The 25,987-nt window shown below is 38.5% G+C and overlaps 1 protein-coding gene across 4 annotated transcripts in view; it reads left to right on the top strand.

Moving 5' to 3' along the window:
• The window catches only part of SH3KBP1 (SH3 domain containing kinase binding protein 1), a 212,591-nt gene that overhangs the window by 82,109 nt on the left and 104,495 nt on the right, over positions 1–25,987 (top strand). For all 4 annotated transcript variants that reach the window (XR_004416976.1, XM_033051162.1, XM_033051163.2 and 1 more), the window contains exon 4: positions 23,624–23,730. Coding sequence is in view for 3 of the 4 variants with exons in the window: in XM_033051162.1 (XP_032907053.1) it covers positions 23,624–23,730 (107 nt within the window). In the remaining variant the exon portion in view is untranslated. The remainder of the gene's footprint in view (positions 1–23,623; positions 23,731–25,987) is intronic.

The raw sequence follows: 25,987 nt of genomic DNA, 5'->3' as shown, positions 1-25,987 counted from the left end.
TATTCTTTGAGTTTAAATACTATATCTGCATATGTAGAGTCTCAGATAAAACACATTTCCTTTAAAAGTACTGTTTTTCTTAAATAAGGGTGGAAATTACCTCAGTATTTAGGTAAGCTGCACTGCCCCGGAAGTCAATGCTTTCAGTTTAGAGAGGCAGGAAAAGACACCAGTCTGTGCTGGACATGTGGTTGTGTCATTGACATGAGGTTTTTTGGTTTTTTATTTTTTACTGGAAGGAACATCTCAGTGCTGTCTTCTTGGCAAGAGTGGACTGGGTGCTCAGTCATTCTTTTCAAGCACATCTTGCTTATTAGTTCAATTTAAATAATGACTTGAGGTATATAAAATCTAAATTTCTTCTGTGTTATGGTCATTTGCTGCCCTGGTATTCAGTTAATCTATCCAGATTCCAGTATCTTGTTCCAGGGAATAATTTCTTTTCTTGCTATTTACTCTGCAGTGCCCCCTCATCTTTTTTTAATCCTAATTGCTTACCCTTTCTTTTCAATTACTCCTTTCTTATAGTCTTCAAAATGCATGAATGCTGAGCCCTGACTTAGTTTCTGCAATTTTGCGTAGTTGGATCTCTCCACTGGTGTGGCATGCTGGTATCATGAGGCTCCGTGCAGGAACAGCCTGTAGAAACAAGAAGTAAAAATCACTGTGGGTTTGAAGTGAAATTCCAGGTTAATTCTGTCCTCTGGACATCTGTTTGCCTCAGTGACTCTCTTGGGTGTCATAATATTTAGCTCTAGGAATCCCATTTAGTGAGCGAAAACACAACCACTGCATCAAGGAGCTGACTATATATGCACCTGTGTGTGTGTGTATATTATATATGAAACAAGGTAACAGATAACTAAAAAATTAAAAGAGTAATGTAAGACGATGCAATATTTGGGCAGTTGCTAGCAGGATGTTTTCAGGTTTCTTGTAGTCAGAGCACACTTTTTAAAATAAAATATTTAGATCTGGATCTGCATTTGGAAACTGGGAAGTCAGTATGGAGAAAATTGGAACAATGGTTTTGAATTTAATTTTGTCCTGTTGAATGCTGAACAGGAGACAGAAGAGGCAGAACATGACCTTTTTGATATGGAGCCTAAAGAGATGAGGGAGAACAGTCACTGCTGAGCATTCTTAGCAGCTTCCAGATGAAACAGAGGGAGGTAGTTATGGAAACAGATGTTTGTTGGTTATTTTTATTTAAGCTAGGCCAAGAATTATATTTGTATCAATAAAAATTCTTAAGAAGAGAGTGAGAGTGAACAAGTGAAGTGGTGGAACAAGGCTACAGGGGGCATTGAAAGAATAAGGAGAAGAAAGTACATTTGTAAGTGATTTGTGTTTGTGCACATACCCAAAAATGATGCAAAAATGCTGTTGGGGAGCTGTTTAGAGAGTGGCAGCTCCTCTTTCATGAACACTGAAAAATTTTTGTCTAATCAGTTAAAGGATTTCTTTTGTTTCTAAAAGCTTTGCAATACATTTTACATGCCTGAAGTATAAAATTGTCAGGTATATAATTTATCATTTGTATGAGCCATTTGTGAGCTCACTTTTATCACAGTATGTGATAACTGTCCACAAGGTACTAGTCAAGAGCAAACATGTTGTGAAACTCAGGTGCAAAATGTTTTTCTATTCAAATTTATGTTGAAATCTCCTTTAGAGAATGCAAAACCCAATAAAATATGCTGGTTGTTGAGGTAACAACAGCAATGAAACCTCCTCTTGTCTCAAAACTATGTTTCCCCATCATAAAAGTGACTGTTGATTTTTCCACAAGGTTCTGCAGAGGGAAGTGTCCCTGCTGCCAGCAGTTCTCTCCTTCTCGGTGCTGTTGGACAAGTCACTTGGCACCCAGCAAGGCCTTGGTGCCCTTGAGGTCTGTCCCTGACCTTTTACCTCTAGACTGAGCTGTCTGTGTCTGTCTCCTTTAGCCTTTCATCTGGGTGGTGTGGGATTTTGGAGGAAAAAGTGGCTAACTTGATTTGAAAATCAGGAGATCAGCCTTTCTCCCCTGTCCCTTCTCTCCTGTAATTAAGGAATAACAGAGGATCAGCAGGGTGGTTCACCTGATGCTGAGCCTTCAAGCAAGATTTTGGGATCTCTGTATATTTCTCAGTGCCAAGACACATCTGGCAGCTGTGATAGGAGAGTTGGATACTGTTGTGGAATATAGAACACAACTCTATCCAGACTGAAAATTTGGGGTCAAGAGAATATACTTTGACTATGCAAGGTAATATATTTTCCACAAGCTCTGAAACTTCACAGGTGTACATTAAACTGACTCAATAACACTTTTCTTGTTGTTCCTCCAGTTAATCTGGATGAATTTGTAGCTGCTAAGTTAAATATGTCCCTGTAAACACAAAGTAAATATGATATTGTATAAATAAGCCCCTGCAAGCACACAGTCCAGAGCTCCTTTACCTTTGCTTGATTGGGTGGTAGCTGGGATGGTGCTGTGTGGATTTTGAGGAGGTGGGAACTGATGTTAGCCTTTCCTGTGGACTGGAACTGGGGCTGTGCAGCTGTTTACATCCTTCCCCCATGGCCTGTAGATAAGAGTAAGCTGTGCTATGGAAGTTGCAGCACTAATCAGCATCCTGAGGTAGTTGAAGGTTTCTGGCTCCTGGACAACCACAAAATCCTTTGAATGATTTCTGGGGTTGTAGGTGAGAAGTAGGACCTGTCAACAACTCCCTTGGGTGTCCTTCAAATTGCAGTGTCATGAATTGAAGGCCTAAATAATTTGGATAAGTAATTGGTATTGGAATTTTTTCTTTAACCCATTAACCTTTTTCTGTATACAAGATTTTTGGTTGTAGGTGAAAGTTTAATGTAAACATATGCCTTTGTACCTTTTAAAAAAAAAAGGTCCATACTTGTGCTCTCTGCATTGGCATCAAGTGACTGACTCTGCTGCTGTTGAGTCACTTCAGTGTAGGAAAACTCTTGATTTCTGTCTACTTGGACCAGAAGGAAATTACAATTATTATTCAAGACCTTCTTCTTCTGATGGAATGGCGTTTATAAACCTAAGTTGGAACAAGCTTCTGCAGCAAGTGGCTAGAATGTGCATAGCAAAAAGGAACTGTGGCTGCTGGTAGGAAGGAGCCATCACTGTTTGGGTGGTTTAGGAGAGCTGAGCAGAGCTCTGCTCAGAAGGATGCTGTCCTAGGGACCTCTGCCAGCCAGCTTCTTGTGGGGGTTTGGATAGCAGTGTGTGTCTGGGGAGGGGCTTTAACACTGAATGCATTTTGCAGAGGTATTTTTCACCTCTTTCCATGCTCTTGCCCTGCTCCCTTTCCCATGTGCACGGAATGTGGATGTACATGCAATCTCTAGAGTGGTTTAAGCAAAACTTTGCTGTTCTCTGCAAATGGCAACAAATTGTGTGAAAGCAATGCCCATAAGGCACACTGTTTGGGCTCTTTTATGATGTATGATAGATTCCATGAAACATTTTACCTTTAGGAATTGATACATGCTTTAAAAACAGTCTTCTGATAAGGCGCTGTGCCTGGAATAAACTTGTCACTGCATTCATTTTAATTACTTTTTGCACACTATGTGAAATACTTTGGTTCATTGGGTTAAAAGCCCCTGAAATTAGGAAATTGCTTTGCTGTAACTAGATTTGAAAAACACATGGAGGTATCAGGCAGTGTTGATGATGGATTATTCTGAGTAAGATGGCATTTTTAGCTATTTAGACTGTCAGTTTTCAAATTCCTGTATTATGTAGGTGCAGTAACTTGAATAACAAGATAATTTGCCTGCAAAGGTGTATTTCTTGTTTCCACTGGTATGAAGTTTCCTAAAATTAATTTAATCTTATTTCAGAATTTTCTTCTTTGCAGTCTACCCTACCATTATCAAGGTGCACACAGCATGGGACATTGTGCTGTTATTAGTTGTGTGCTGTGATGTATAGTACTGTTTACCCTATTTTTTATGGTTATGTCACTGTTCTCTAATGTTATTTCACAGTTAAAATGCACCAGTCGTTTGCATTAGTTCCTATTCTGTATCTTTTTGCATTCCCTTTTCAATTATAAATACATGTTTGTGCCTGTTCCTTTCTTGCTGTTAATTTGTAGAATCATCCTCTATAAAAATTCAAAGCATGTTGCTGATGGTAGTTAGTCTCCAAGCTCATTGGTAGGGTGGTTGTGCTTGACAAGGGAGTGAAATGTGGAAGTGCTGACAAGTGGCTGATGGCTTATTCTTGGCCCCAGGCACAGGATTGCGATATGAAAGATTATTATTATCTGTCACACAGCAAGAGCTGTTATTTCCTAACTTCGGCGCCGACTTTATTTAGAAACAGCAGTGGAGGCTGGGCAGAGTTCCTCATGGTGAGAAGCAGCTCCCTGCAGATGCCCAAATTAGCTGGGAATGGTTGTTGAAGGCAGCAGGGGTGCAGTGCCACTGGCATGGTCCTGTGTCTGGCTGCATTGCTCTGGTGGAGGCCCTCATGCTGTTGCTGCAGCATCTTCTGAGGCTGCATGTTTGTTCATCTGCCACTCTGTTCCACAGACTTGCAGAGAGCACTGGCACCACTGTGACAGCCCAGGATGTGTCTGCTTCCCCCAAGAAATGTTTGGCTGCTCCAGAATCTGTTTCTGATAGTGTTATGTCTAGGGACCAGATTTTACCAGCTCTCTACCCAGAGAGTGCTCAGCCTAGCTCTGAAAATATTCTACTTTGGCAATTCACAGATTAATACCGCACTGTTTTGACTTTCCGTGAACCCTATTCATCTCAATACTGTTATTTAAAGCACTATTTGTTAATGTTTTATTTCATTATATTATGATAATAATTTTATTGGTGATGTGTCCAAACCTGATGCCATTGTTAAGACTTCTTTAAGGATTTCAAACATTTAGTTTGTATTTCCAAGCTGGTTGTCTTGTTCTGTACTAACACGTTTCATTATGCATTTAGTAGCAGATGTACCTTGTGCTGGCTTCTGTTAGGCTCCTGCTGGATTCCAGATGTCCCTGATCTACAGAGTCTGGTATCTAGCTCTGCAAAAGCTGCAAGATGCAGTGTCAGCCATTTTTGCTTCATTTTGCAACTGCAATGATAAGATCTGGTGTTTTTCAGACCTAGGAATTCTCTGTTAGACTACTGACTCAGCACAGTATTATCCTAAATTACAAGGATCATAGTTACTTCTGGGAATTCATAAGAGGTCAGGAAGTCTCAAGGAAATTATTTTATTAAGAAAAGGTCCCGTGACCTTAGGAAAACCAAAAGATTCAGTAACGTGCGTGGCAGTTATGGAGCAAATAGAGTAGTGAGAAACAAAAGTAACAAACATTGAAATGTTAGCCTGAGGCTGTAGTTTCATGAAGATGTTTGGCTTGCATTGCCACCAAAAAAAGAGCCATTTTTCTTTTTTTTTATTCTTCCTATTTCTGGTAAAAATATTTGGCTACATGGTGGGCCCGATGAGGAGGATAATCATGGTTAGCGTTAAACTAGCAAGAGAAAAGCTTATTTTTAATAGCAGGTCTGTTCCTTGCCTACCTCCTCATACTACTTCACAAGCACTTGACCTGACAGGATGGTAAGGAGTGTTGCAGGACCTGCAGGGGCAGAGGGATCAGCAGCACTGCCTTTTATTTGGTTGCAGGTGAAAATAATTCCTAAAGTTCTATGAGAGAATGATGGTTTTAAATTTTTTTTTAAAGTTGGTTCATAGTTATTCAATTAAATCAATGGCTAAAGAAAATTGCTTTCTTGTTAGTTTCCATTGTGAATGTTACTCTTCACTTTTCTCTTGTGTTGGGAAGGTACAAGCATTGGCCATTGTCCAGAGAAACCATCATTGCAGTTGCACAGAGAATTCTTATGCAGACGCTTTCTCGCCTGCCAGTTCTACATCTTAAAACCACAGAACTGTTTTGGAGATGGATCTCATTACTGACACAGCTGATTTGAACCAGAGGCCTATTTATTCACAGCTTTTAAGTTTGAGGAAGTAACTTCTCATTCATGTAGCAGGACTAATGGAAAAGACAAGAGGAACTTAACAGTTATTTTTAGGAAAAGATTGTGTTTAACTCAGCAAAACTGAAAATGTTGTTGAGACATTACAAACTTGAAACCTAGACAGTTGTGGTTTTGTTCTTCCATAATTATTTTAATGTGAAGGAATTTCTCTTAATGCGTACTCTCTAGCCCTGTCAGCTTCAGTAGTCCTCCACATACATTTTTATATCTAGGCAAAATAGTATTTTCCTATGTGGTGTATGAAAAAAAATCACTAAAAAGCTGAAAATCAATAACGCTAGAAGAACAGTAAACTTGATAATGTGCTTTCAAGTGCACAGAGAACATTCTGAGCACTTTCACAAATAAAACTAATATTATCGAACAAATGCATCAGCATAAGAGCTATCAATACTTGTAGCAGACTGTATGATTCAGAAGAAGGTAGTGAACGGGGTACAGATGACATTAAAAAGGCTACTGAAGTGGTAAGGTATGAAACCAGCCTTGCCTGGCATCTGGAAAGTGTGGAAATCTCCTGTCTAAGGAAAACAGAACAAAAAATGAAAGGGACAGTAAACTGTAAGGAATTGCTTGGCTCAACATGGAGAACTCTAGCACTTTGCTTAACATGATGCTAAGGAATCTTAGGCAGAGCTCTGGTGTAAATTTTGGGTGGTGGCCAAGTGCTGTGACCTGAGGATGGAAGTAGCTTGTGTAATGCTGCTGTGGAGGGAGAAAAGACAAAAATTAAGGGAAGTTTTGGTGGCAGGGTCAGTAGATGATGTTATGTGCAGTTGCATCCTTGGATAGAATTAGGAGAACTGTGCAGCTGGGTTCCAGGGGTTTGTTAATTTGGCAGGAAGTTTCATCCTTGCACAGATCAGAACTGACATGAAGTCATCCCTGCTCACAGTGTGTTCTCAGAAGTGGAAATGGTTGTGGCCCTAGAGGCAGAGCCAAGGGGTATTGAGGTAAAGAGTCATGCAAGTATGACATGCCCAGATGTATCGTGGAGTAGGGAAATCTGGACTGCATGAGGCACTTGCAGCAAACAAAGCAGCAGTGTTTTTTGACATGAAGTTCTGTACATCTTAGGAGTTGGCATTTAGCACAGTGTATTAAGACTGGATTACTTCTGTACAGAAGCCTTTCAGTGTCTAATTTAAAATCCATGAAAACTAGCAAAAAGCTGAAAACACAAAGTAAGTAAACATCACTAGAAAGGTGGTTCACAATAGATCCCTTGAACAGGAAACATAATGTTTAGTTTGTTCATCACTTGCTATTTTGAGAATTATGGGAGTTAAAAGGCAGACAAGCTTTTATTATAAAGACTGCAAACCCAAGCAGCACATGTTCTGCAGTCAGGATGTAGGAAATTCTGTGCCAAAAACTGGGTAAACAAGTGTGAACTGACCATTTCCAAAAGTGGGCAGCGTGGTTAAAATCCAGCACATGGGTTTGTTTGAACTACGCCTTTGCTGTGCTCTGGGGCTTCCCCACCATTTGTGTTGTGAAATTCAATGCTTGATGCAAGAGTGGTGCACTGCTCAAGTGGTTATTTGAAGTTAATGTTTAGAAATATAAGGTACATTGGTTTTGGGACCAAAAAGTATTTATTGTGGAACTGGTCCACTTTCTGGCAATCAGCAGTGTAAAGGAGACAGATCTTTAGCAGCTATTTCATTATGTAAGGTATTAAAAATTGTATTAGATTTTCAGCTTTTCGATGTAAGCACTGGACCTAACAGAGAAACTACTACTACACTGAAGAGTATTGTTTTCAATAAGCAAACAACTGATTAGTATACAACATAGAAAACTATGAGGATTTTATTTTCTTCCTTACTCTTGTTTTTTAAATCCAAAAATTTAGTATTGTAGAGAGAACTGCTTTTGAAATAAAAATTTAGCTAAGACCTTGAAGAGGAAAAGACAAACTTGCCATAAAGAGATTCTTCATAAATGCCCTATAGCTTCATGAAAACTGAATTGTTACGGTCCTGTAGGAAATCTATTATAAACCTCATTTCATGATATGAAGGCTCTGATGTCGTTTTCTGAATGCACAAATACTGGTTTGCATATGAGAGAAGAGTCCTTGAAATCATAACAGCAAAGACACTGTTGTCCTGTGATGTTCTGGAGGCCTTTGCTACTAGGAGTTTTATTCTAATTTCCTAATGGAACAAATACTTTTTTAAGAGCATCTGTTTATTTGCCCTATTGCCCTGGATTTTTCTGTACCCTCTGCATGACACCAGCTAGAGTTGGCAAAAGACTAGAGGTCTTTAAAGGCGTTTATAGGAACCATAGTAGCTCTTTTAAACTGAAAGCTGAATTAGTGCTTCTAACTGAATGAAAAACCTCAGTTCTGAGAGGCAGCAGGCAGTGACCACACTGCACAGGTGTGCTGGCCAGTCAGTCATTACCTGTGCTGCTCCAAAGCAGTCCCAGCATCTGCTGTCATTTTGCCAACTGTGCAGGTGTGGGATACAAATGGAAGCTGGGGCAGGATGTGGTGGGAGCAGATTGGGGTGATTAGAAGGTACTGGGTGCAAATCCATGGCTCTCCAAGCTTCATTAATTCTGCTGCTCATGAAAGAACTATTAGATGTCCTTGGATGCCATGTTCCTCATACAAAGATGAAATAATCTGTTAACATGGAGGTGTACATAGAAGTTTCACATATTTCTAGGCAGACAAAACAATTTTTTCACTCACCTTATGTCACCTTTATCAAAATAAAATGAGGAGCAAAAATGAGGAAGATTATCTTCCTGTTTTCTCTTTGAGGATAAAAGTAAACATTAGATCTGGAATATTTTTATTGCGATGATGGTTTCATGATACCTTGTATTTCAGCAGCCTTAACAGAAGTCTTGCCAGTTAAGAAGAAAGAGAAAAATGAGTAGTGCTAAAGAAAGGCTGTCTGCATCTCCCTAGTGAAATGCCAATCCTCATAGTTACAGTTCCAGTACTTGTTTTCTAATCCCAAGTGGCATTTGCTGCAGATGAGATCCTAAGGGAGTTTGGCTCAGCCTGGCAAGCTGAAGGATGGGTTATACTAACACGTGGTTTGTAAACAAGGAGAGGCATCAAATATATGAAATTGGATTTCTGTGGGTTTGCTGACAGCTCTCACCTGGTTGCAGTAATAAACTCTACTCTGGGCATCTTTAACTGTCACAGGCTAGCTCAGAGGAAGGAGAATACCTTGGAGAAAGTTGGGAAGCTTGGTTGGACTTCAGCAATAAAGCTGTAGACAAGGAAGATTAATGACAGAGAAATAATAGAGTAATGAGGCATATGGATTTTAAAGAATAGCCTTAAAATAGGATGGCAGCATTGCTCAGGCTGGAAGGCACCACTGGAAATTGTCGGGGTCAGCCCTCTGCTCAAGCAGGGACAGCTAAAGCCACATGCCCAGGATCAGACTTCTGCCAAGGACAGAGACTCCACACCTCTCTGGGCAACCTGCACCAGTGTTTGATAACCCATGCAGTAAGAAAACCTAAACAAAACAACAGCAACAAAATGTAAGAAAAATGTTAGCTATATTTCATTATCTAGAGATCCTGGTCCAGTCCTAGTCCATCAAAATCACTGCTTTCCTGCTCTTCTGTCTGTTGACCAAATAGAAAGATACTGTACAGAAAGAAGCTTGTAGTCTTGAATACTCAGGCTACAAGGGATAAACTATTGCAGATTGAAGCCACAGTGTGTCCCAGGCTAGTTTCTTGAAATGTGAACTTACTACTCTATATTTACTAAAAATGTCACTGCAACTGGAGAGAAAAAAAAGGACAGGATAAGAGGATATCAGGAAAGGCTGAGGGGAATGTGTTGTGGATGGGGTGACAGCACAGGTGAAAAGATTAGCAGGAATAAATGTTGCCCATAGAGTCCATTAGCCCATGCCAGAAGACTCGAAGGTCCAAGCTGTGTTGTTATATTGCAGTGTCAAGCACTGCTGTAGTGTGTCTTCCTCTCCTGTCAGTGCTCTCTATTACAGGAGCAATTCAAGCACAGGTAGCTCAGGTCACTGTCCTGGGCTGGCCTCAGGAATGCATTGCATCCTTTAACTGGTAACTTCAAACACAGAAGCTTTTAGAGCTTTATGTGCATTTCTTTTGACACCACACAGCTCCAAATTTACTTGGGTGGCTGTGCTAGCAGTCCTTTATTTCTCACTTTTATAGCACAATTGTCATTTAAAACAGAGGACATATATGTGGTGAGAAATCTGAATATGTGCAGGGAAACTAAGAGGTAAATCCAGCCCTGGAAATAAGGGCAGGTGGCATGAGTAGAAGAAAAAAACTCAACATATATTTAAAATTGGAAGATAACAATGATGTCTTTTATGAAGAAGCTGTTCCTGTATCATTTGAAATCAGCAGAGAATCAGTCAGAGGAGAGAAGGCAGATGATAAATGATTCATTTGCTTGCCTCCTCCTTGAGATTTTTCTTTGCCAGCTTGAGTTAACAGATGTCTTAAAGATTATGAATTCACAGGAAAATAATGCAAGACAATGGGCAGCCAAGACAGTATTCTGATAGTCTAAATATTTTGTTCTTCATATTTTGTTAGCTATTGAATCTCAAAATCTAGAAAAGCTCTTGTATTAAAGAAGGACTTTGCTTACAAACACTTTGGTTCAATGAGGCTTTGGATGAGAAGTGGTTCTTCTTGAGCAATAATGTCTTCTGTTCATTGTGATCCAACCTTTGTCTACAGGCAAGTCAGCTGGGCCTGGGGACATGTGAAGACTGATTTTCTGTTGTGCTGTACATCAAATAAAGTCTTTTTGCAGAACTTCAGTGAGAATGAAATTCAAAGGACACTTCTTTTAATTGTATGCAATCTTTCAAGGTCAATTCAGTGCAGTTTGTTTTCAGCTTCAGTAGGGGACCATTTCTCTGCAGACACTGTTCACTAGGTGGGATTCTTGCCTTCATGTGCTAATCCCTTTAGGGATTGGGAATTTCATCACCCAGGTCTGTATTGAAGATGCCAAAGAATACTTTAAGAATACTGAGACTTGTACAACAAAACTTTTGCAACCCAAAACAAACATGACAGTGGATTCGTTGTGGGTTTCTACATTGGAAATACACTGTATTTAAAGTCCCAGAACAGAATAAGATGTGAAGTAATTATTCTGATGCAAAAGGGGTTATTGATGTACTCCCTCTTTAAGAAAAAGGCTAGATAACTGGTAAATATTTTATCATTTATGAGTATCTCTGTGCTAACTGAAGTGAAAACTGAAGGGCTGAGGCCTCTCAAGTGGCTGCCAAAAATGTGCACGGTAGAAGTACCAAGGGGCTGCAGAGTCACTCTCTGTCTGCAAGCAAATGTGTCACCAAAAAGCGCTAAGTTCTATACTGCAGTGCTGCTCTGCAGTTAGATGGACTCTCTGTCTTCCTGTTTCCACACACAAATTTGGCTTTGTTCACTAAGCCATGTGGAGTTCAGAGGTCTTCTACATGCATACATATCCATTGCAAATTGATTTACAAGAGCATGTTTACACTCAGAGTGAAGGCCAAATGGTCATCAGATTTACTGTCATTCCAGCTCCGGGTTAAACTTCATCTGTTGGAAAAGGATATGAAGTAGTGCTGTGTTTGCTTTAGCCTGTTGCTACAGAGCCATCATCCTACCTTAGTGCACTGTTTTTTAAGTATAAATGCTTTCTTTGTCCTTACAAAAAGTTGTTTAAATTGCAGTTTTAGTGCAGGCTTCATCTCTCTTACTGGGTTGTAAGATACTGAACATTTGATCACTACAAAATAATAAAACAAGTGAAGTGGTCTAAGAGCACTTTTTACTTCAAGAAAAAAAGAAAAATAAAGTTAAGTAATAAGTTACTTAAAGGGCTATTTCTGTAAATAAAATAGTATGAATCATCTCAAATGCAACTGAGTTATCAGATATTTTGCTTGCTTCATCATGTCTTCAAAGGCAAAAGATGAATTACACAAAACCTTTAAAAATATTTATATCAATCTTTCCTTGCAGCATAAAGATAGCAAGTATCTTTTGTGAGGTGCTTGATTTGAAATTTTGTCTGAGATATGGAGTCATAGCTTTGCTTTTATTTTTTCCTCTTAGGTGTTGCTAGATGCTTAAATTAAATTTTCTATATTACTGGATTTCGTTGCTTGCTGGATTTCAATAATGTAAGCAGCACACACTTTATGAGAATAGGCAGTATTCATAGTAGTTCCCAGGTGTTGGCTTTTGTGGACATATTTAGGCTGATATTGGTAGATGACTTAATATTTACAGATGACTGTATCAGGATGTGGTGTAGCTCGTTGTAGCTCTATAAGCAAACATGCTGCTGCTATTCACAGCATGCAAAATAATTCTAGCCTTGAGGACAAATATGAGCATTAGCCTGGAAGTGGAAGTTGTCTGTGGCTGCAGCTGTGCTGTGGGAATGCAGCTGAATGCAAGGCATGGCTGGGAGGTGGCTGGGAAAAGTCAGTTGAAATTCCCTGATCATTCAAGGGCTTCCTATGGAAGCTGCATATTTCACCTGTTGCCCTTCTCCAAACAGCACCATAGATTAATCAGTAAGAAGCTGATTAGTCTTTGATCTTTTTAAAGCAAGATTTTAGTGGATATTTGTACCCAAAGTAGCGATGAACAGCACATGATGAAAGGGCTGTAAAAAGTGTTGATCCCATAGTACTGCTGGAGTCACTGACTGCTGTCTTACCTGTTAGCATGTCATTTCAATTGCTTTTCTGCTCAGGGGCTTTCCTGTTTCCCTTTATGCTATGGAGCTTCCTTGAGTACGGCTGTTTCTAGTATTGTAGTTTCAACATCTGAAGAGGGGTGTGGTGATACCAGAGTGTGTATTTGGACCTCTAGATAAGAGTGAACACATATTGAGACATGGCAGTACTTCCAGTGACTAATGGAGCAATTAAAAAGTTTGACTATTGCATTTTGTGTAATAAATATGAAAGTCTTTAAAGTCATGAATGATCAGTGGGCTGAGATGGCAGCAAGGTTTTTAGAAAAGCTTATGTGTGCATAGTGCTCAAATGAAAAGCATCTCTCAATCTACTTTCAAATTGATGGAATAGGATTGTAAGCTGATTATGCATATCTGTGACCGTATACACAGCTGGAAAATAAGGTTAAATCTATGACTGTTGTTAATTTGTATACTGAATAATATTAATACAGAACAGGAAATAGTTACTAGAAAAGTATGTAGTAGTTGTAAATCTTGTGGATAAGAATATATAGGAATATATTTAAAAAAATGGTATGCATTTATTTTTCCATACCTTAATAGTGATTGCTTTTAGTTATGGAGAAGTTACAGGAGAATGTTTTCTTGTATCAATCACAGTGCTTTAAAATGTCAGTACATGTATCCCTCAAACTCCCTCCTGTAATTTCCTGCCCTGATAAACAGACTGTATCTGCAAAAGACATCCAAGCATCCTTGTTGTTCTAAACTGGCTTATTTCATTATTGTAAAGACAAAAATGCATTGCTGCAGGATTTAAGGAGCTTTTTTGTTTGGGCAGGAAAACAGAATAGTTAAGGAAGTGATGAGAAGTGATGGGCAAGCAGGTTGTTGTATAGCTGTGAAAAAGTGTTGGAGTTGAGCATGTTGGACCCATTATTGGGCCACTTTGGACCAGTATCTTTTCCTGAGATTCTAAAATGCTCCATGGTTTTGGTTTTCCATTTATGCTGAATTCATGCTGTTTAGCATTAATGATTGCAGTCAAGGAAATCCCTTACACTCAGGGCTATAAACCTCTGAATGTTCTTAGGAGCAGAGGTATAAAGCCTGAGAACTAAAGCTACAAGGCAGTGGTGATGGAATTGACTGTTGTACCTTTTGGCATTTTTGATTAAACACCCTTCTTCATAAATTACAGCTTTTTGAATGCATTAAAATCTTTTGAAAAAAAGTAAAAGGAAGAAGACCAAAAGAAGATGATTTGTTTGTGGCATCCTTTGGAAATGACACCATATTAAAAAACTAAATTGCTGGCAACCTCCTTACTTATTTAAGAGCCATCACTCTTAATGTTTCATTAGTTTAGTAAAAATGAATGCTTATAAATGTCACAGAGACTTGTTTAACTGATGAGAGCAACTAAAAATATATGGAAAAATTTCTGTGCATTCAGAGTTTCTCATGACCAAAAAACTAAAGATGCTGCAGAGGTGACTAGATGCAGGTATTGCAAAACTCTGCCTCCTCTTCTTTCTCCAACCTTGCCTGAGGTGACTTTTTCTCTCCCTGCACTGTATATGTAGGCTGACTTGTCAAAATAGCCTTTTGTTTATTTTTTCCATTTGTTGCTCAATTTTGCAGGATAATGATACACATCTGATCTGCTTGATGCAGAAATATTTCTCATCCCCCTGTGGAGGGAACTATCCTGTGTGGATCCTGTGCCAATGTTAATTTTTGAAGCTGTGGGACAAAGAATATTTCACTTTCATTACTGAGATACTTTTCAGGAAACCTACCTTCTGCTCAGCCATCACAGAGCTAATGGTGCCTGGGGTGGTAAGGCCAGCAGCAGCAAGAAAAATTCATTTATTTCAATTTATCATATTTGCTTATTGCTGTTCTGCACATGTATTCCTGCATTCTTGTGCAACCCTCAAATGCTAAAGTGTAGCATAACATGCCCTTTAAGACAGCAGGCTATTTTGGATTATAGCATTTTTATGATGGTAGCTGAGAAATAATAACAAATCTTAACAGGAGGAGAGCAGCTGACTGCTCCTCCTGGGGCTTTTTCCTCTTAGCAGAGCTGAAGGACAGGTAGTTGTGTAACCCTGCACGCTGGGCTGGAGCATGTCAGCAGCCAGACAGGAGTCCTGCCAAGGCTCTGCTCTCCACAAGGGTTTGAAATGTCATGGCTTAATTGCCATGGGAGACACATGGCTGAGTGCTCCTGCCCCAGCAGTCTCTGTGTGTGTGTGTGGCAGAACCAGACCCTTGGCCCCAGACTGGGAGAATCATTTTCCCAGTTGACCAGGGCATCTCTTAGCCTTCCTGGTGTTAGCTTTCTAGAGTTTAGGATTTGTCTGGGATTATATTTCAAGGCAAATTTGATGTAATTTCCTGGGAGCACTGCTGAACTGGAAAGTGAAGTGTCTGTTGTTTGTGGATGTGTTACTAATTTTTGTTTAATTTTGTTGCCTTTAATGGCAAAATGAACAGATTGTACAGATGTTCTAGAGGAAAACAAAATTCTGGATTAAAAATATAACTGATGTCCTAGATGCCAAGTATGAAAAAGAGTTTTGGGTTTTGTTAAGAGTTGTTGATTTATTGCATGTGTTCATTTTGTAATAGCTCTCATGAGTACATTTTTTGCAAAGCAGAAAACTCAATGCTATATTTTTTGCATCTTTTCAGCATTTCTTGACACATTTGTTTAATGTATGTTGTTACCTGTTGGAGTGAAAATAAAATGTTGACAATGATGGCTTTTTTTCCCCTGCTAAGAGAGAATTATTTGAAACTGATCTAGCAGAGGTCAGAGTAAGACCTGCAACATAATGTCGTTACAGAGATTGAAAATCTGTTGAAAAGCATGGATACTCTGGTGTCTTAAAATGAAGTAGCTCAGTTGTTAGCAGTCTTTAAGAAAAAGTCATGCTTTTTAAAGGTGTTTGTGAATTGTGCTCTTTAGTTAAGTTGGTTGAAGTCAACTTCAAGATAGCAAGCTGGCAGTATAAAAACAATGCTTTTGGAGATTAGGAATCTATGTGGTTTAATCTAAGTGCCTTTGTTATAGTGGGAACATTAAAAAAACTGAATATGCATAGTGTTTTTGCAATTTAGAGCTATTTTATTTCCTTTACTGTATGTTTGAAGTGCTAATGTGCACAGGCAGTTTAACCTATGAGAATTATATGATAGAACATACAGGAAGTGGCAAAGATGCAACAGTAACTCATATTTGCTTTTGGTTTATTCAAATATTTTCTCTAGAGATCAATATAAAAATGTGGTAATGACCCAAGTAGTTGTCTCAGAATTTAGCTAAGGGGATAAATTTTTTGGGATCATCCCATGCAATGAGAATTGAAAGAGAAAAGGTCTGTTTGGAAGTCTTGTTGTGTTTCTGTTCTTGCATTTTTAAACTTGGTCTGTCAACCAAGAAAGAATATTTCAGGTTTGTGTATTTCTTCTTGTTCTTTAGAAAAACTAATTCATTGCTACATATATCTATTGTCTGCAGTATTTTTAAAGCTTCTTATACAGTCATTTTGTAAGAACTTTACACTAACCAGTGTAACAAACATTCTGTAATGTTTCCTCCCAAGTGTTCTGAATATGAGAAAAGAAACCAAAGGTAGAGGTAAGTACAAGACCTTGTGTTGGATAATGGATCCCCTGATGTCCACAGGTGTGAGTTACATAAGGAACAGTGGGGAACACAGTGCCAGGCAGTGGGACCTAGTGCATGTGACAGTAAACAAAGTCCCAAAGAGTCACAGGTGACAGGGGAAGCCACCAGCTGAAATGTGCCTTGGCTTGCCCAGCTGTGCAGTGAGGACAGAAGCATTTCTTGGAATGCACTGCTGTGAAAGGCAGTACATGAGAGCCACAAATTGTTATTGTTGAGAATGGGCAAGAGAATGTGTAACCTGGGAAAAGCTGTTAGCTGCTGTAAAAATATCCCTTGCTGCTACAAAATATTTTTGCATCTCTGCAAACAGGTTGGAAGCTGAGTGTGCTTGTCCAGTATTTACCAGGACTGTGTAACTGCTTTTAAAATACAGTTTGAAGAGCCTGTTTGAAACCCTGTCACTAAGTTCCAATTTTTATCTTATGATGGATTATTTCTCCAGTACTGCTAATCCAAAATAGTTATTTACATGATGAAGGTTAGGAGATACAGGTACTAGAATTAGTAGATTTGATAAACAATCACATTTTCAGTTCTGCATGTGGTTGAGTTTAACGTGTAGTTTAACACTGTATTTTATAACTCCTTTCTAAAAGGTAGATTACAAAGTATGTAACTTCTAACACTGAATTTTATAATTCCTTTCTAAAAGGTAGATTACAAAGTATGTAACTTGTATGCAAAGTCCTGGGGTTCCTATTAGAGTTTGGAGTTGCTTTGTTTAATTTGCTGGTGATTATTTAATTGCATTCTTCATTAAGTTTCTATTCAATTTATTTGCATTTTAAAACTTTCAGATCGAGAAAAAAATTGGCAGTGTATGGTTAAACTATGGAAGTGTCTTTTGAGTTTATTTACAGTTATTTATCTAATGTTTCCTTCTGCTTTGGGTTAGGCTTAAGTGATGATCTCAGCCTCACTAGTGTTGCAGTTCTGCCTGTCACACGCACAAGCCTGGCTCCAGCTGTGGCATATGGAATTAACTTCTTAGTTAATTTATTATTTTCTCCTAAAAGCTTTTGACCACTGGTACTACATTTTTGCTGTAAGTTGATTCAGTTAATTACTGCTGTTATGCAAAAGAATTATACCCATTAAAAGGCCTGATTACTGCTGCATGTTCTTAACAAAAGAATACATTAATTGGACAATGAGGCTTGCTGTTATTCTGACAGTGCCTATGTGTCAAAATGCAATGGTGTTAAAAAAAGGTGTCTTCCAGGCTTTCAGGTTCCTCACAGACAAATCTTGGCCATAAAATCCAGAGCAGCAGCCAGATAGCTGAAGCTTGGAAGTGTTGCTGTGGAGTCTAGCAAGAGAAAACACTCCTGGGTAACAGTAGAACATTAACACACTCAGAGTAATACATTACTAGCAGTGATGCCATACTGCATTGTGGCTTAATTGTGCTTAATGGAGTCCTGCAGTCTCTGTGATTTAGCTGCACATGTCAAAGCAGGACAATTCCCAGTTCATCAGCCTGTAGAAAAACACAGCAGCTTTACATAACCCATTTGAGAGAGTACTGGAAGCACCTCAGATATTCTGTCTCCCCTCACCTCCTTCAGCTTATCTTTCTCCTCTCTGGTATATTAATGTCACAAATTCAAACCAGACCAAAAAACCCAAACTAAACAGCCCCCTCCCACAAACATATCTTCACCCCCAATATATATTTCCCCACCCAATATTCCCTCCCATCTTAGTTGTGTTTTTTGCTAGATGGGGAAGAGACCTCAGCAGGTGTTTTTGTCATCCATCCAAAGCCATTCAACTTATAACAGCTTGTGGGTGATGAGAGAACTGGAATTGACATGTCAAATCCCAGGTCAGAATTACACTGCCAAAGCCCTCCAGGAAAAGAAGGAAATTAGAACTTGACCATTCTAGTGCCTTCTAAGATCAGAAATACGTTTTTGCTAGTGGGTGGGTAAAAGAGGATGGAGTCCTTGTGTTGTGGAAGATAGTGACAGAGTCCACATTAGAATTTAGTATGACTAAGACTCTATCTGAAGTCTTATAACTCTCTCTTCAATACATTTAAAGCAATTTAAAAAGTTAACATTTTTAGTACTGTTTGCTCCTAATTAGGTAGTTTTCTCAAAAGCATCTAACTTTTGGAAGGAAATTTTTAGTGCTGTCTTTTTACTTAACATGTGCATTTTGATACAAGTGTCATGGATAACTCATATTTTGCTTCTGCTTATTGGTGGAAAGAAATTGGTTAAAACAAAAAGGGAAAACTCATTTTAGAGTGTTCCCCTTTAAATTGTCTTCAGCCAAGACAAAAATTCAATGATTTAAAAAAACAGAAAGGTGATACAGTAACCACCAAGGCTGGCTGTGCAAAACAGCTGTACCATCAAAATCTATACACCTATAAGTATATAAGTCATCCTCAGTTATGCACTAGTTGCCTTTTGTCTTTTTGCACATTAAATTTAGAACTGGCTTCTGGCTGAATTGTATCACAGCTCAGCTTGTCTAGCCAGGAGACACTGAACTGAACCAGCTTCCCCCAGTTCCAGATCGAGCTTTAAAGATGGAAGAATTGAAAATCAGTCTGAGACTGATGGGCAGATGATGCCATGTGCAGGAAAATCTGAAACAGAAGACAGGAAATTTCTTCAACTTGTCTTTTTTTCCTAATAGAGCGACAGGATAGACTACAAAGACATTGTCATCAGTGAAAATTAGACTCTACAGAAACCACCATAACCCACTCACACGTGCATACGTTTATATAAAAGTCTGTTTCATGACAGAAGTTTTAAGGTTTGGTTTTTTTTAAAAAAAAAGGTAGTTTGGATTAGAGAATTCTAGTTAACTTTGAAATAGTTTACTTCCTATTTATTTTGCTGCTGCTGCTGTGCTTTTCAGCTAATCATGAGCTGTCAGTTTGTGACCATTCCTAGGTCTGATGGCAGCAGGTAAGTGCCGGTGTGATTTTTTGTGTAGCATTGCCTCAGTTTTTGATGCCCCTTAAAAAGGTAGGCATTCAACACTGATCTGTTGTCATTGCTCCTTTTTTGCCTTTGTTGCTAATGCCAGAGGAGCATTTAAATGTATGGAAATTATAGTCTGTCTTGCATGTTAGCTGGAGGTAACCCCTTTGTGGTCTGCTGACAGAGGCAAAAACACCATTTTAAGGATCTGAACAAACACCACTTTGAAACAAATTAGATTTGTGCCCTCAAAGACTTATTTATTTGCCTCTTTGTTTGAAACTTCTAAGTACAAGCTATTTCCTTTTTCCATTTAACCTACCTTTAAACCTTTTAAAGTTAGCTTGTTCTTGCCACACCAGTAGAAAAAGAGCTGTAGAGCTCTTCACACATCTCATGTTCCTCTCAAGTGCACCAAGCATTAGCATTCACACAGGGACCATCAACCCCTTCTCCTTAAAACCAAAGATATTCACTCCTGGGTCTGTTGTCTTGCATTAGATCAGGCAACTAATTGGTACATAGAATCTGTGTCTCTTGCTGGCTAGCTACCCCTCATTTAGTTATTTCTTTAGATAAAGATTTGGAAGGAGAGGGGAGAGCAGTGAGACAACCATGAGACTAATGGAGATAAATGCAGACTTTCACTAGATTTTGTATACAGTAATAAAATAACTTTATGGATTGGGAGGGGAAGGATTCATACAGTTGCATTATTAACATCCAGAATTGTGTTTATATCTTACTCTCAAAAATATTCTCCAAAGTGTCACACAATATTCATTATTAAGTAGGATGATAACTCTCATCTGTTACATCAGGCAACATCAGCAACATCAGTTGCTACTTGATGTCAGAAACTATAGTGGGAATGCTATTTTTATGGGAAATAGCCACCCTCTCTTGCACAACGAAAGAAGTCCTCAATATGGAGGGTATTTATTACATTTAAGTTGTTTAGAATGCAGCTGGGTAAAGTTGTCAGTTTAAGACTGTTTTAGTTCAGATGGTGAAGAATGAGCACAGGCATCTCTAGGTGAGGAAGAAAGAGCCAATTTGGGTGAGTTTGGTTACACTGCATTAAGGTATTCATTTTAACATTCAAAAATCTGCCACTCATGCAGGATTGTAGTAGCTGTGAAAAATATTGTCAGAAAGCTAAAAGTGGATTCCTTTCTACCTTCTGTCTTTAGCTTCAGATTAGGAAATAAATAGGAAATAATAGATTAAGAAAAAAAATCACTATTCACTCTAGGATTATCAAGAGATGTTGCAGAACAAAAAATGCACTCACCATAAAATCTACTTCTGTAATTTAATTTCAGATTGAGACTGTGCTTAGAAAATGTTTACACTTTCAACTTGGGTATATATTGAGAGTGTTTTACAGTTAAGAGAAATAGCATAAGAGAAAGTACATTTACTTGTGTAGAGTACCTGTATGTATTTGTGTGGATACATGCATATAAATTATATGAAATAGCATGGTTTGTACAATGCACAGCTTCTAGGCAAGAGAGAATAGTCAGGAAATTCTGTGTTTTGGATAAATTCTCTCTTCCTACCTTCTGGTCCTCTGCATAATTCCAACACAGTCATGATTCAAATCAGCAAGTTGTACTTCAGCTAACAGAGGCTAAGCAGCCAGCTTAGCAACTTAATTTAGGGAAGCTCTCTCATGTCATACAACTATAATTACATGTAAGCCAGGAGATCTGGCAAATGAACCTCTGGAACAGAGTATTTTCACTTATCGCTCTTAAAACTCTGAAGTGGCAAGTAAGGGGTCTTACTCAAAGCTATGGATTCACTGCCCGGACATCCAAATCAGAAGAGAAAGATTTCTGTTGAAATCTGGTTGATGATCAAAATTAGTCTGTCTTAACCTTTTCTAACCCAATTGCAGTGGTTTTCCTTCTATTTTCTTTAACCTAACATTACTGCATCTTACAAATACATGTGTGCACACACATATTGTGTATAGACACACACATGTATATCTGCATGGGTATAAATGTGAGTTCCTGCCTGGTTCACCAAGGAGTATCTCTGTGACTGCCCCACCTCCCTGGTGCCTTGGCATAATGGGTGTGAGGCTCTGCAAGTGGAGCTGAACAGTGGGGACGATGGCTCATTGCCATGGAAATGTCACCAAGGTGATGTCAGCCCTGTGTCCAAACTGCTACCATAAAGAAAAAAAGGCAGGTCTTTACTGTGGCAGACTGTCCTCTGGAGGGAACAGAAGGCCTGATATGCCAACAGGACTCACTTCTTTGGGAACTCTGCAGTCTCCCTGGGGCCTGGGTTGAAGGTGTGGATGGAAAGGTTCCTACCCTGGTGCAGCCCTCAGATTATTGTCCAGTATTGATTTCTCAGGTAGGCAGCAATAAAATTGCAGCTAGCAGACTGAGGGCAATCAAGAGATTGATTCTTCAGGGCCTTGGGATGTCTGCTTAAGGGATCAGGAGCACAAGCAGTATTCTTTTCTGTCCTTCCAGTCACAGGGAATGAGGATGCAAGAAGACACATGAGCCAGCAGATCAATGCCTTGCTCTGAGCCCTTCCCAACAAGAAAGACATTGAGGTGCTGGAGCATGTCCAGGGTCTGGAGCACAAATGCAATGAGGAGCAGATGAGGGACATGAGATTGATTAGCTTGGAGAAAAGGAGTCTGAGGAGGGCCTTCAACACACTACAATCACCTGAAAGCTGTTTGTAGTGAGGTAGGATTTCACACTCTTAGGTGATAAGTGACAGGATAAGAGAAAATGGCCTCAAGTTGTGGCAAGGGACATTTAGATTGGATATTAGGAAAAAAATTCTTCATAGAAGGTATTGTCAAGCATTGGAGCAGATTGCCCAGGGAAGTTGTGTAGTCACCATTCCTGGAGGTATTTAGAGGAATGTAGATGTGGAGTTTAGGGATATGGTTTAGGGGTGGACTTGGGAGTGCTGTGTTAGCAGTTGAACTAAACAGTCTTAAAGGTCTTTCCCAACCGAAGCAATTCTATGATTCTATGTGAAAACAATATGAAGAATGGCTAATGAATTATTTGTACACCTGTGAAAGAATTGTGGACAAAAAAAATACAGCTGAGAGCTTATTTCCTTATAAGCTTTGGATCCCTTCCTCATCCCTCCAGTTTCTGGATTTGCCTACACCACATGTATAGAGCATTAACCTAGAAGAGAAATTGTAGTGAATGCACCTGGAAAGATCCTTTGGGTGAATTTTGTCCATCCTGTCATTAGGAAGCCAAATTAGTTAAATTTTGGCTCCTTTTGTAAGTTAGATCTAGGTAGATAGACTAAGTATTGCTGTTGGAGTATGTAAGTCAAGAGTGTCTCTGAATTCTTCAGAGAGAAATCATAGTGCAGGGATTGAATTAAAACCTTTTGGTGGATTGAAGTATATTAAACCACTCACACATAAAGTAGAGGTGTAAATTAAGTTTTAGAATAAGTAAGAATAAGTTTTAAGTCCTTTTAGAGAGTAAAGGTCTCAGATGCCAGAGTAGAAGTGCAAGATCTAGTGAAGGTTGAAAAACATAGTCCTAGGTACTAGTGTTTCTGTGGAGGCTCCAGGAATGTAGTTTTTAGACATAATAGAGCTCTAGTAAGAATATTACTTACATTTTTCAGCTAGAACAAGATAGACCACATGCATAGTTTATACATAAGCTGGCGTGCTGAGAAACTAGAACTCTAATAGGTTAAGTAGTAGTGGTTCGAGTTTGTGTCTTTAGCTTGTTGGGTAGTTTCTGTATGAGAATCCATTCATTGGGAAGAGCTTTGCTCTTTGCCTTTTGCTTTAGCTTTTGCCTTTTGCTTTTGTTCCTGCTCTCCTCACCACCATCATCGCCCACAGAAGACAGGAGCTGCCGCAGCAACATCGACCCTGCTGGGACCATCAGGAGCAGCTTCTGCTTCTATTTGGGACTAAACCAAAACTTAGCAAGGCCTTTAACACTTGTGACTCTGTCTTTTGAGACTGATGTGCCTTTGCAATAAACAACTTAATAGCAGCTATTAGCTGCTTGGCTTTTTAAAGAAAACAACCACAACCCAACAAATGGTGCCTTGAGCATTGGAGAATTAACCCACATATTACAAACACTCAGATTCTGATAACAATACTCAAGTAATAATTTTTCATCTTTAATAATTTCTTCTGGCTTGTGTATGGCATGGAGTTTTATTTTACAATTTCCCTATTTCCTTCATTTCCCTCAGGAGAGAGAAACAGAAGAAGGAGATGTCAGGTGGCTTTCAGTTACATGCCTCAAAATGAAGATGAATTGGAATTAAAAGTTGGTGACATCATTGAAGTTGTGGGAGAGGTGAGCACATCTCTAATTGAATATACACACATGCATTTCTGACATGTCCTTGTGCATGCTAAGCTCCTCATACATAATTTAAACCAGACATTTTTCGTCTCTGCTGTACTGACCTGTCTGCTTTGGGTTACTGTTGGGGATTAGGGGATGTTGGTTATTTTGTTATGGATTTTGTGACTTTTTTTGCCCCCTGTAGCATTTCTGCTAGGTTTACATCAGTTAATGTTTCAGAGATCTGTTCAGGGAAAGAGCTCTAAGTTTGTGTTACAGACCTCTTTAGTTTTTGTCTATGAAGAACCAAAGATTATAGCAAAAGAAACTTTTCATAGTTTTGTAAGCTAGCCACAGGGAAAAACTTCCTTTGCAAAGTTTAACACATTTAAGAAATTTACTTTAATCTCTACTGGAGTTAATATTTTGTCATCTTCGGCAGCAAATTTTAAGAATTTTATTTTGGCTTTAATCAGTTTTAAAAAGTCCTTAAAACCAAATAAACACCCCCCAAAAATATTTAGAGACTCAAGATGCACTTATTTTGCTTAGAACTGGATGTGGAAAATTAACTACATGAAATGGGAACAAATTATGCAAGCTTGGACAGAGAGACAGAGATTTTCTTTGCATGGGTGACTCTGGCTGCAGGATCAAGAAATGGTGCCTGCTCCCAATACCCTCAGCATTCCATTAGAGAATTTACAAATATCTTCTGAAGCTTAATAGCATGAGGACCAAAGTCAAAATGATAACATGCATCCTTTAAGTAGTATGCATTTTAACTCATTTATTCTTATTTACTTAGCTTTAAAAATCAGACCTTGGTATGCTCAGGCAGCCAATATAATGTGTGTTGCAGTTTGTATCATTTATTTGTAGGATTTTTTTCCTCTGCCATGACTCAGCAGTTAGTAATTCAACATTTATTTTCTGGATATATAGTGTGTATGTATATACATATATAATTTACTTTTTCCTACATCTGTCACTTAAACTATCAATTCAAAAAGAATATAAATTCTGCTGTAATCTACGTGGCATTCAACATTTTCTTCTAAGAGATTAAATTCTCTGACTGTAAGAAGCTTAGTGATGACTGGTTTTGCTCTAACCTAGCTGTGCATGCCAGCTCTGCACATCATTCTTCCCCTGAATCAGACATGATGTGTCACTTAAGCGACCTTATTCTGTCTGTGAGCAGTTTTGTAATGAGGGAATTCAAGGTTGTAAGAGCGTATTTTGAATATATTGTAAACTCCACATTATAATGAGTTTCATGACATCACATGAACTGTTTTGATTGGGCAATTTGAGGTATATTTGACCTCACATGACCATGCCAATACTACTTAAAAATTTTAAGTCTGTGTCTTTTAAGAGTAAATTGATGGAATAAAACCTCTTCCTAGTATCCTGCCAACAAATTAATTCTACTGAATGAATTATTTGATTAAATAATTTAGATTACACACTAGGCATCATTTATGGAATGTATCTCGTCTTTTTTAAAATTTGAAAAACTAATACATAACTTATTTATTAATATCTCAAAGAGACTGAAAATGTCTGCATTAAAATAGAAAAATGTAGAACTTTGAAAGTGAAACATTTCATGTACTTGTATGTGTGTGCTTATAGTTAAGGGCATATTTTTGAAACCCACTTGGATTGCGCTTTTGGATGAAAGTAGATTATTAGCTGGTAGAACAGGGAAAATAGGAAATTTAAAAAAATTCTCAGTGTTTTAGGAAGTATTGTTGTGGGACCTTTATTATGTTTGATACCAAGCAGTTGATGCTGAACACTTGTTGTAACTTCCTCTTCTGCTTTTATAATAGTGTTGATTCCTCGAAAATGTAGAACAGAATATTTCTTTTGAAATAGGAACTTGATTTGATGCAGAAAATTGCACCAATGAATGTGCTAATTTAATTGTTAACCCTTCTGCTTTTAGGTAATGCCACATAAAGGCATCGTGTGGAAATGCAATTCACAGTGGTTTTATCATTATACAATGCTTCTTATTTCAAATGATAAATATTTGATGTGAGTGACTTATTGCTTAAAAAATATGTCTTCCTCAGTGGTGAAAGTTGAGGGATTTTTTTTTTGCAAGGGCCAAAATCATGCTGAGTTATTGTACAAACCTCCCGCCAAAGAACCAGAAAAAGCCTTTCCACACAGGCAACAATTTGAGATAATTCTTGTAAAATACAGGTTTTGCTCATCATTACTAAGGATTAAAAACTGGATGATATCTTTC

The sequence above is a fragment of the Catharus ustulatus genome, chromosome 2 (genome assembly GCF_009819885.2).
Source record: "Catharus ustulatus isolate bCatUst1 chromosome 2, bCatUst1.pri.v2, whole genome shotgun sequence".
Lineage (NCBI taxonomy): Eukaryota > Metazoa > Chordata > Aves > Passeriformes > Turdidae > Catharus > Catharus ustulatus.
This window is presented reverse-complemented; position numbering and strand designations above follow the sequence as displayed.